We start from the raw sequence: 12,653 nt of genomic DNA, 5'->3' as shown, positions 1-12,653 counted from the left end.
TGTGCAGGTTTATGTAATATACTGTAACTCCTCCAGCCTGGGGTTTCAGTTGCTGTGGATGAAACCTGAGAATTTGGAATGTAACCTCAAACTCCTCCTGGGCTGCTGGGAGTTGAAAGCTTTGGCATATATCATAAAAAAGGCAATTTTCCTTAGATTTCCCTTCAGGTTTCTGATATGACCACTGACCTCAATATCACAAAATATTAATGGTTTCTGAGAACAGGCAAACATGAATTTTCACATTTGCTAATATTATTTCCAAAGGGGAGAAAAAAAGTGCTTCATTTCTATGTTTCAGTTCTGTCTCATGATTACACACAGCACTCAGTAGAGTGTTTAGGGATATGTTATGTGAATGTTTACTCTGTATGTAAATGATTTGTTTAAAGGAGGTTTGACAGTGCTGTGCAACAGCTGCACTGCATTAAAGCCCCTGATGAGTTAATAGTCAACTTTCTGCTGCAGCAGACAGAGATCCTACAGCATTTTCTTTTAAACTTTGCACAGAATGGAAAGAATACACATGAGACTATCTCCACCTCAACAAGTTTTTGTAGCCACATGCAGCTTCTGTATTGCAGCATTTCTTCCTGTACTTGAGCTGGGAAAATCTTCCGGTGTTTTTGGTGAGGCTGCACAACTGCTCTGGTGTTCCATAATTGTAACACTGCCTTGGCAGAAAGAGGTTTTAAGTAGTGGCAGTTGTTAATGAAAACATTCCCTACAAAATAACAGTTTTAGCACTGGGGTTACACAGAAGTTATCCACAAGCTTGTATCCCCCAGCAGTATTTCTCTGTTGCATCTTGCTCTCTTGAGTGCTATGTCTTATCAGTGGCAACACATAGGTGTCTGCCATTTGACCTGCAGGAAAAAACAGTCTGTGCCCTCTCATTCAGGATGTTGTTACATATTGCAATGAAGATTATCAGCTTGATTTCAGATGTCTCCACTGCCCCATGGTTCCTATGCTGTCACTGCCTGGATTTGGGTTGTCTGATTCAAGGTGCTGTCCAAAATAGTATAGGCATTTGCTCTTGACATGTCAAACCATTAATTGTAATTGCACCACTTAGTCTGTTAAAAATTCTCTAATAGCAACCCCACTAGTCAATATTAAAGCAAATTTGTAGTCATCTTGTGTTGTAATTTCAGTCTCTAATTATGAAATTGTTGCATAATTCAGAGAAAGCAGAGTCAGCTATAATACTGCTTTGGGTTTTGTTCCTTTTTTTTTCAGGTGCACAAAGAAGGCAGACTGTGGTACAGCTGATATGGAGAACCACTGGCTGTGGAGTCCAAGTGGCACATGTGTGACTATCATTAGTGCAGACCCTCTAAATATGAGTCGCAGAGCTCCTGCTAAGGTATAACAGGAAGATGATTTCCATAAATATTCTTTAAGCGCATTGATGTGACTACCAGAAAAATGAATATCTGATTTCTTTATGCACAGGGGAGACAAGGAATAGGTTTTGTTATCTCAGTCTCTGTCATTTCTCACAGTGCTCTTTCTTGCCTGCTGTTCTTGCAGGTTGAGTTCACGGTTTTGACCTCTGTAAACCAAAGTGATGCACTGGTATGGATGATAAAGCGCTTACACTTACCTGAATATTATGAAAGTGTTGCACAGTGTTGTATAACCCATAAAAAGTAATTGGTAGGGGAGATTTCATGCTGCCCTTTCAGCTTACTTGAGCATGAACTTAAGTAAGCAGTGAAGCCATAAGCTGTTGCTTTAAAATCAGCAGTGAATTTGCCTACACAGCAGATACATGGGGAAGGTAAATTCAGCATGCAAAATGACTCTGTGACAACAAAATTGCAAAACTGAGTTTTTGGAGTGTGGTTAGGGTGTCTTATCTTGCTCTAATTCCAAATGGGGCATGCCAATGCAGACTGAGTGCTTCCTGGGGGTGTTCAGCAAGTAAAATCAATTAAATGGCTTTTAATTCCTCTTAATCAGAAATAAAGAAACTTTCTTTCAAGTCACTTCAATTCCATTTCTCATTTATGTAAACAGCATTGTGTTAAGGCCATTTCTGTGCTGAATAAAAATATTAGTAGAGTATAACTGCTTTCAGTGAGAAAGGGATAATTGTCTTTTCTACTGGCAATACAAAATGGAAAAAGTTAAACTGTATAATTAACACACTTGAAACATTAAGTCAGGAACAAGATCCCAAATTTCAGCTGAATTGTTTTCTTTTTTCTTTTTAAGTTTTTGCATCTTATTTAGTAATTTTTAGTTTCTCAAATGCTTTCATTCTCTGAGGAAGATAAGATATCATAACCACTCATAAATCCTTTCTCAGTATCAGATTTCTTGCATTTGCATGGAGTCTTGAGGAAGCCACTTTTCTGTTCATCCGTTTCAAACTCCACCATTTCCAGCCTATCTAGCTCTGTTTTCATTATTCACTAACACCTAAGGTTAATTAATTAATTTTGTCAGGGTTTAAGTGTTATCCGGGGTTAAGTGTTGCTAAAGTGGATGCTGAGGACAAGAATAAAAGGTTTGGGGTGTGTCTGTACAGAAAATTTTGTTCTGGTCTGATGCATTGACAGGACAAGAGGTTTTTGTATCAGCCTGATTCAATAAAGACCCAGCCTGGAAAGACTGGTAGGGGTTTAATGAAAAAAGATTAACAGATGGGAAGAAGTAAAAATTGAAAAAGAAAGCCATGATCTGTGATGCTAGCTAAAATATCACCTTTGAAATTGAAATTTTTCAAGTCTTACTGGGTCTTAGCTCATTTCTTCCAAATATTTTACCATTTTAAAATTTTATTTCCAGGTGGAACTGACTGTAAGTCCACTGCCAACTTTGACTGAGAATGACAAGGTTTGCTGTACCTTTGGTGAAACAGTGCATTCTGCTGAGTTGAAAGAAGGGGTTATTATCTGTGATCCCCCTGATATAATTCCTCCAACACCAAAACATCAAGGTAAAGAAATACTGCTACCCTAAATGGATAATAAAAGAACATAGACTGCTGTTTCCATTGCTATGCTCTTATATGAGGTGCCTACAAAATGGGTGTTTTTCCTCTTCCAGCCCTTTTCCCCAAATAGTCTGTTGTTGAACTGTCACTTTGCTCAAACTTTTTCTGTTGATATATTTACAAGCTGTAGCATTCCCAGTGTTTCTGCTGGGAACCTGAAAGAGTAGCTTGGTAGAGACATAGACATGGAGTCAGAGGTGCTATTCTGTGTCCCAAACAAACAAAACCCAGTTACCCTAATCTAAGCCTAAGCACTCTGACTTGTGGGGACAGAATAGATTTATACCTGCTTCAGCTATGAAGGGATTCATGCCTGACTTCTTAGTTTTGCTCCAGTCAAAAATACTTCAGTGGCTTTTTTTCTGGTTCATGTTACAAGGCTATCCTTTCTAGCATACAGCCTTTGCCTCTTCTTCTGTGTGTCCTCCAACTTCTGCAGCAGTAAGCCTGATGGAAAAATACTTCATCATATAATTAAAGACTGCACCATTGTTCTGAAGCACTGATTATAGGCCTGAGGTCTGTTGCCAGCCATAATTCTGTGCAGTTTCCTAGACAGTGCTTTGTTCATGCCATAGTTCATACATCTTGATGCATAAACACATGGAATGAAACTCATTACACAACACTGTTTATTATGTATCAAGTTTAAAAATCTGAAGAGAAATTACAAGCAAAAAACATGTGCTCTTACAGCTTGCAGACATACCCCTGAGGATAAGTCTTTTATATGTATTATAACAGTCATGAACTGTCAAAGTGGTACTTGGAAGCACTTTTTAAGATAAGTTTCAATTCTCTTAAGGCTGAAACAGGTAAAATTCTAATTTTAGTGCAGGGAGAGTAATTACATTAAAATCTCATTATTGAATTTTACACTAGCTGGCGTATGTCATAGTATCAGATTCTGCTAAGTGTTAAAGCAGCACTCTGTTATTTAAGGCCAATTCACATTCCCTTAATATTTTGTAAAGCGGGACATAAAGCAGTGGGGTTGATAAATGTGATATCTTGATATAATCCAGCATTAAATGTAAGACTAGAAGCCTGTCAGAGAAGGCATTAGATTAAACAAGTAATCTAGAAATAATATGGCTCTCTGAGTTGGTTGCACATCTGAAAGAATGTTCAAAAGTAATATTAGGGTGCTCAGAAACTCATCAGACACCAGGAGAAGACAGGCAGCTGCAAGCATTCGCAGAACCACAGAATCACAGCATAGGGGCAGAAGAGACCTGGGAAGGTTACCTAGTATAACCCCTCTGCTAAAGCAGGTTTGCCTAAAGCAGATTGCACAGCATCTCATCCAGGTGGGTTTTGAATGTCTCTGGAGGACACTTCACAACCTCTCTGGGCAGCCTTTTCCAGTGCTCTGTCACCCTCAAAATAAAGGTGTTTGTCTTCCTATTCAGATGGACCCTCCTCTGTCTCACTTTGTTGTTCTGTGTGAACAGTCTGGCCCCATCCTTTTGACACCTGCCCTTAAGATATTTGCATGCATGGTATTTGTATATACTCCAGGCAGTCCTGAGACATCCAGTTACTGTTAAGAAGCCCTATTGGTGCTGGAAAAGTCTGGCTTGTAGTTGGTTGGTTCCAAAAGGAATTTCTAGGAAGGATGCCTTTTCTCAGTCGTGTTGTTAGGAAATCCCCTGCCATTGCTGTGAGTCTGAAATATTCAAGGGGACCCAGTGCAGGCAGAGGTAACTTCCAGCCAAGCAGCTGATGGTCTTCCAAGAACCTGTTCAAGGAAAGCAGAGTTTGAAATTGCTCAATAGATTGTGAAATAGCTTGTCATAAGGGCTTAATGATTTCTGCAAAAGGTATTTCAAACAGTTTCACTCTTTAGTAATAATCCAGACAAGAAGTACATTTGTGGAGAAATCATGTATGGCAAACTGAAGCTCACAAGTGCCTGTGGTAACTGTTGCAGGCGCTGTTGGGCATTAACCACAAAGATCACTTGCTTGAATTCACATAACATTTTTAATTCACAAATGAAAGTAATTTTACATGCAGACATATTCATATTTAAGAAAATGTTTTATTTAAAATTACTGTTCTTGTGCCAGTTTTCATCTGTGTTCAATTATGTCTTTAATCAGTTTTCCTTGTTCTTCTAGACTCTTTAGAAATGTAGCATGATGATAGCACCACTGAAAAATACTTCCATAAAACAGAGCCATTCTTTAATTTTGCTTCTTCCCTTTTTTCTCTCTCTGCTTTTCTTCTGAGAATCGTGTGCTGAAAAATTTTGTAAAGCTTAAAAGGACAAAACAGAACTTACAGGCTTTAAGTCATGAGATCCAGAGTGTTAACAGTATAGTTAAATATTTGCTTATGTCCTGTAAAATAATAAAACTGTTATCATTGTATCATTCAGCTCAAGAGCTGAAGAATTCAACAACCACTTGGATTTTTTTTTTTCTTTTGTGATAGATCATGTTTCAGTTCCACTTCAGTTAACCTTTGAAAAGAACAAGATTTTTTTTGCATCACATACTTACCCTTTTTATGACTGTGAAGAAGCAATGAATCTTATTGAAAATCAGCCGTAAGTATTTCAGCTTCTTAAATGTTTAGATTCTGTAGCTTGGTGTGTTAGGTAACTGGCACCTGAATTACTCAATCATTTCATAATTAAGCCTTTGGCACTCAAAATTTGGCAGTGTCCAAATCCTTTTTCTTACATTTTAATGGAGTTTAAAAATGGTTGAAGGGCACCTGGTGAGCCAGCAACATTAAGCATGGAATAGAAATACTCATGGCATATATAATTAAGGTCAGTTCATTGTGTTGCCATTTCTGTAGCTGCTAATGTGTCTGCAGGTGAGCAACATGGACATCTGTGTGTCTGCTTGTTCCCTGTAACAAGAGTATTTTGGTGCTTTCGGTTGCAGTGCCTTCAAATAGGGCAGGTGCAGCCAGCCCAAACCCTTTGTTCATCCCTATGTATGAAGGTTGATCAAAATCACTTCCAGGCCTCTCAGGCTTGATCTCAAAGCTTTTGCAAATGCTATGGTTTTCTGATCCCTGCTCAAATATTTATTTAAGGGATAAAAATAGCTTTTTGGGGTACTTGAATTGTTCTTGTGAAATTTTGAGCTTAATATAGTAAGGACATTCTAACAGACTGATCTGCCCTCTATGAATATATATGGAATTTTGTTTACTTTTCTTGTCAGTGGGGGAAAAATTCTGACAATTTGTCATGACTACCATGTTATATTTGTAGATGCTATTCCTGTGCAAGCAATAGATGGAATTGCCAGTGGGACTGGAAGAGACATATCTGTGAAGAGTCCTCTTCAGTACAAGATGTGATTAAACAAAATATGGTAATGTTTAAAAATAACATTATTAATTTTTTATTAGAACACTTCAATATTTTGTTTGCTGGATCTCTCATCTCAATTGGTTAAATTAGAGATTTGAAAATGATTCTAAAGTTCACTCCAGAAGTGTGAGATGGTTTTTTTTAGTGTCAGTGCGGGGGTGGGAATTTAAGGGTGTGATTGAGGCGGGGCAGTGAGACTGAATAACTCCTGAAAGGATATTTCTGTTCCTTTTACTATTTTGCTTCAATGGGAGGAACGAGACTTCAAGGCAGGGAGAGATAATCACCCACAGCTTTGACATACACTGCAGTCATTTTTAGCATGTCTAATTTGAAAGGGTGTAATCAAATCTGTCACTGTATTTTAAGCATGAAGTTCTTCAGAACAATCATTCTATTGTCCAAAGGCCATTGGAGCTTGTTGTGATAAGATTTTTATTTGTAATAACATATAAAATGCATCTCTCTCCAGGAAGGAGAATGCCCACAGTTTCTGAACCCTGACCCTTCAATAATACCTATGGAGTACCAGACAACTGTGTTTTTTGAGGGAAAACATCTAGATTTTTATCAGGTAAGCAGATTAATTCAATGCTAGCTGTCATTTGAATGCCTCTTAAACTGCATCCACACCCCTAAACTAAAGCATTGGTTCATGTGCCTTGGAGATCCTGCTTGTAATTTAAAGAAAGACAAGGGCTGCATATTCAAGTTTGATATACTTTTGGTTACTGTGGTACAGTCATCACCAAGAGAGAATCAGAGCTCGAGAAAATACCCTAACTATTCAAATGAGGGGGCATTTTAAAGAATGTAAAAATGTAAAATATTAAACACTGGACAATTATTTTTCATGTAATGAAATGAGAGGAGATGTAGGAATTGTGGATGTTTTACATCTTTTTCTAATTAGATACTTGGTGGGTTTTGTTGCTGTTGTTCTAGAATGACATCACTCTGTGTGCTTAATTCAGTTTTCACCTTCCAAACACAAAAATGCACTCAGACACTAAATATTTCTCAGTTTGGATAACATAATCTTTTGCTTGTGTGTGTGTGACCATCAAACCAGAAGATCAGGTATTTTCTCACCCATAGCAAAGGCCTCTCTTTCTTAATACTTGCTTCCAGAAAATAAATTACAAAGTCTCTAAGTCAGATAGACCCCAGGGTTTTAATTCCATTATAGTGTAGACGATGCAGAAAATGTTATTGTTAGTTGTATAAAAATGAAGCTTAAAGACCATTTTTAGGTGAAAGCTCAAGTATTGTTATCAGTTTCTATTCTTTGTTTCTGTGTTGTCTTTGCGTAAATGGGAATTGATGATAGATGCACTGAGGAGTGCATCGATTTCTTTTACTACTGGCCATCTATCAAGGGAACGAAAGCTCTTCTTTCTGAGGGATTTTTTTTTTTTCCATTTTCAAATTGGAATGCTGTATAGCTTCTAAATTCCTTCTATCACCTTTGCTGTTCCTGCCAAGGGATGGGAAAGGGTCAACAGGCCTGAAGAGTAGCAATGTGAGAAGGGTATTCAGAGAAGTGCAAATAGCAACCTGTAAGCACCATATAAAGACCATGATGTGTGTCACTACTATAAACATATATGAAAACTGTGGTATAGAAATGTGTTCAAAAATAAGCATTTTTGTTTGAAGACCTTAAAATATATGCAGACAGTGAAATGCAAATTTGGTGAATATGGTCTGTTCTCCAAGATGCCGGAACTGGTCCCTGGAAGGATGTCTGGCTGTGTGCAATGTGTGGCATACAACACTTCTCCTACACCCACAGCTAATTGAAAAGTATTCTAGAGATTGTACTTTTCCTTAACATTGGGAAGAGCTGTTTTTCTGCCCAAGAGGAAAATAATTTCCTGCTCCCTTGTTATAATTGGAAGAGCACTTTCTCTCTCTAGAGAAGTTCAGGGCAGATGCATAATCTAGATGTGCTGAATTTGACTTCTAGTGGACCCTTGTCCTCCAAGGAGAAACAGCAGCAGGAATGCAAAAACTACTTTATCTAGTTTATTATTCTATGAATAAGCGCTTTAATCTTTCTGAACTACTAGTAACAAAAAGAGAATGGAGAAAAGGCTGCTGGGTTTTTTTAATTCTCTGAGATAGCAATTGCATTTAACAAGTGCAAAGACACATCCTGTGGATTGAATGCTTTGTCATAGGTAGCAATGTTTAACAGTTTGCCTACAGAATGTGTTTATTTAACTTGGAACTAGGAAGGCTTATGAGGCGTTCAAGTCTCTGTAGGAAGTCAAGGTGAATGCATAGTCCCAAAACTGGAAAGATGCTGGAGAGCAGTGAGTGTCAAATGATGTCAGGGTAATTTTTCTTGGGTGGGAACAATGTGAAAATGTCATGTCTGTCATGGGGTCAGCTCCACATATCCTGGTACAGAGGTGCGTTTTTAAGTCAAAACAAGAGTGCCTTTAGTGACAGGACTTCAACAAACACACACAGTGACTACAGCTATATACACAGCCCTTTAATATATGTGATAATAGACAAATAAGGCATGAAATAGTTGTAATCATACAGGCACTCATGCCTGTGGGATCATGCTATCTGAAGCAGTAACTTTGATGACTGAAAGTTCATTTGAATGAAAGGCATAACTTACACTCAGTCTTTGGTAAACATTTCATGGAAAACAGGATGGCTCAGGAGAAGCCATGGATGGATATTTTGTAGGGATTGGCCCACAGCCTAAATGCTAAATAGCATTTGGCTTCTCATGTGGAACAATTTTGCCACAGGATATGCTGGGCATTACAGCATCTTTGAAGCTAGCAGTCATGCAGCTATGAGCACATTTAAGGTCTTTATTGGTTAGGACGTTAGTGTATTCATTTTCCTCGCCTAAATTCTTGATTAGAAAAAGCAAAAAATTAATGTTGTATTGTCGCTTTGTTGTCACTGGTTCTATTATCTTGGTTTAATCTGTGCTTTACTTAAAGGGGTGTTGCACACCCAGCTTTGCCATAGGTGACTACACGCACTATCCAGCACTGTGCATATAAGCATCTCCATCTCTAGGAGGAGAAGAACATTAAAAGGCTTATTTAGTGAGTAGGAGAGGTAAATGGCTTTAAAAACTGCTGGATTATATCAAGAATTATTTCTATACTGGAAATATAGAAACTGCTATACTTCCACTGAGGGTGGAAGTACAAACTCACACATTTTGTATGCTCCTGTAAACTTATAAATGCTTAAAGTATAAAGACTAAGTCTCCTTATGATAGCTTCCACTGGAGGGAAATAGCCTACAAGAGGAGGAGCTGTTGACTGCTCTTCTGCCCCTCCTTCCTCTGAAAGAGTTTCAGTAGGAAGGAGAAAGAAATCCAAGCTGTTGTCATTCTTGTGGGAATAGTGCCATCCAGGACAGGCAGAGGGAGGGAAGTTTAGCACTGATCAGTCATATTGCATGCAATTTCTGAGAGGCATTCTCCAGCTGAGTCCTTGAAAGATTGGCACAGTAGGAGAGACAGATGTACCGGCATCAAGATAACCTTATTAGCCCGCCAAAGATTTTTGTTAAAAGTAATTTCCCATTTGGATTTGTCATTGTCATGTGTGTCTGATGTGTAACCTGCTTCCTAGTGTTTGCTACACATCTCTTGCCCCAAAACTACTGACTGTGAGCTCTGCTGCCTTCTGCTCAAGAGCCTGGTAAGCAGCTCCTGATTTCAATGCACTCCAGGTATCAGCTGTCACACACACCAAAGCTCTCCTCCTCTCCCAGGGCCTGCTGTTAAGCATGTGGGAAAGCCTTACACAAGAGCAGCAGAATTTGAACACTTTTGAAAAACACGTTATATTAAAATATGGGAGGCAAGAAAAACAAGGGAACATTCCTATTAAAAAATATTTGTAAAGAGATGGTTTAAAATTTGGACTATGTAGATGTTTCCTGTAAGGCAGAATGGGCTGTAAATTTTCAGACAAGGCTTTTCAGAGATTCAGTCAGTAGCTAAATTTCTATATCTAGCTTCGTAGAAGGAAGAAGTAAAATACTTGTTTTCTTCTATAAAATAACCACCCAGAGCCTCAAGTCTGTTTTAACCTTTATCAGGTTAAAACACACTGTCCTCCTCAGCCCCAAACCTTGGTGGGCTCATGTCCACTGCCCAACCTGTCACAGTGAAGGTGCAGGAGGAAAGCTTTCCACTGCATTAATTAGATAAACCTAGTGACCCAGAAGGTACCTGTGTTTCCAACATGGAAGAAGTAGCTACAAAAAAAAAAGGATAAGAAGCTCATACACAAGACTTAGATGATAGCAGGAGACAATGTACTTAACCTTTGGAGCAGGAAAGAGGAATCAAGTAACCATTATGTTCTGGCCATGTGCACTCCAGACTCAGATGGCTCTGGTCAATAGCAGGCACTAGTTCTTTACATTCACAGTGAAGTTCTCAAGTTCAGCAAGGCGACTCAGAAGGTCCTGCACTTGGGTCAATGCAGAGTGGGGGTCGAATGGATTGAGAGTAGCCTTGTGGAGAAGGACTTGAGAATGAAACATTAGATGTGAGCTGGCAATGTGCACTTGTAGCTTGAAAAACCTATAGTGTCTTGGGTTGCATCAAAAGAAGTGTGACCAGCAGGTCAAGGGAGGTGATTTATCTTCCTCCATTCCACTCTCCTGAAACTTCAGCTGGAGTACAGCATCCAGCTCTGGGGTTCCCAGTACAAGAAAGATGTGGACCTGTTGGAATGGAGTGGAATGGAGAGAAGAGACATGGAAATGATCAGAGAGAAGGTGAGAGCTGGAGCTCCTCTTCTATGAAGAAAACCTGACAGAGTTGAGGTGGTTCAGCCTGGAGGAGGCTCCTGAGAGACATTTTTGTGGACTTTCAATATATAAAGAGGGCTTATAAGAAAGATGGAGAGAGACATATTACCAGGTCCTGTAGGGTCAGAGAAAAGGGCAACATTTTTTTAAAGTGAGAGAGGGTAATTTAAGAGAGATTAAGGAAGAAATCTTTTATAATGAGGATGGTGAGAGACTGGAACAGGTTGCCCAAGAAACTTCTGTGTACCCCATCCCTAGAAGTGTTCAAAGCCAGGTTGTATGGAGCTTCGAACAACCTGGTCTAGGGAAAGATGTCCCTGCCTATGTCAGGATTGTTGGACTAGATGGTCTTTGAAGGTCCTTTTCAACCCAAACCATTTTGTGATTCTGTAAAGATGAAGGTTGTCTTGTCCCTAAGTGAGTTGTGATTTTGTAAGTCTTTACCAGCATTGGTGTTGGTAGTGTTGAAAATATCCTTGCTACTCACTTCTTTCTAATATTCTTCTGGCAAAGCTGTTTGCATGTCTGTCCTATGGGCAGGAGAATGACCCAGCACAGAAACAATATCATGGGATCGGGTTTTTAGCCAGCCAAGTTCCTTGACTGAATCACAGCAGGCAAGCTGAGAGTTTCGTCAGTGCAGTGAAAGTCAATGTGTGCTACAGACTTAAGACAGGAATCAATAGATTTAGGATCTAGGGAGAAGAGAGGGGAAGATGTCTAGGAGGTAGTAACACCCTTAAATTAGTGCTGCCATTGAAGCCTGTCCTGTGAAAATACACGGTAAGGCAGGAAAAAGGCAGCAAGAGCTGAGAGACAGTCATTCCAGTTTCCCATGCAACTCGTGCATGGGAAACTCTGCCCAGAATCCCTACAGAGAAAACCTTTAAGGGCAGAACTCACACAGCTCTGTTAATAACACATCTGATGTGTGAAGGCATCCAGTATTCACATCTCTCAGCTTTGTCTTATTGCTCCCTAAAACAGAGTGCTATATATGATCTTGCTTTCCTTGAACTTCTTGGTGTGCCTACCATGAATGAATGTTGGAGGAGTGCAGCAAAGTCACAGATTGCTCTGGCTCAGCTTCTCTCTAGCATTCCTTTAGAAGATGACTGTAACCAGTTAACCTTCTCCATTTGGATTTGATTACTTCCAGTGCTGAACAGGATATCGCATGGTGATATTTTACTATGCTTGGTGATTCTGTACAAATTCTAAACTGCAATTTTCTCATCCTTAGGGTAAAACATTTCTGGTTGGAAACAGCCAATTTGAATTTGAAACTTCTGTTGATGAGTCAGATGAAGGAAAATTTTCATTCGTGAGTAAAGAGGTAAATGTGAAAATATTATTCACCTACCAAATATGCTCAGTTATTCTTCTAAACTGTTCCACTAGCCGCATGTGTCCAGAATTACACAGGTAATATGTGTTTCCCTCAGAAAAGAAAGTAACTTCTGATGGAGATTCTCCTTTGGCAGTAGTGGTCAAAG

The 12,653-nt window shown here is 39.1% G+C and overlaps 1 protein-coding gene across 10 annotated transcripts in view; it reads left to right on the top strand.

Annotated features, from left to right (window-relative positions):
* The window catches only part of PLXNB2 (plexin B2), a 249,411-nt gene that overhangs the window by 179,025 nt on the left and 57,733 nt on the right, over positions 1–12,653 (top strand). For all 10 annotated transcript variants that reach the window (XM_064422211.1, XM_064422201.1, XM_064422210.1 and 7 more), the window contains 6 exons: positions 1,243–1,369; positions 2,800–2,950; positions 5,447–5,561; positions 6,243–6,345; positions 6,817–6,918; positions 12,401–12,493. In XM_064422211.1, the coding sequence (XP_064278281.1) occupies positions 1,243–1,369; positions 2,800–2,950; positions 5,447–5,561; positions 6,243–6,345; positions 6,817–6,918; positions 12,401–12,493 (691 nt within the window). The remainder of the gene's footprint in view (positions 1–1,242; positions 1,370–2,799; positions 2,951–5,446; positions 5,562–6,242; positions 6,346–6,816; positions 6,919–12,400; positions 12,494–12,653) is intronic.

This window comes from Passer domesticus, chromosome 5 (assembly GCF_036417665.1).
Source record: "Passer domesticus isolate bPasDom1 chromosome 5, bPasDom1.hap1, whole genome shotgun sequence".
In the NCBI taxonomy this organism is placed as follows: domain Eukaryota; kingdom Metazoa; phylum Chordata; class Aves; order Passeriformes; family Passeridae; genus Passer; species Passer domesticus.
This window is presented reverse-complemented; position numbering and strand designations above follow the sequence as displayed.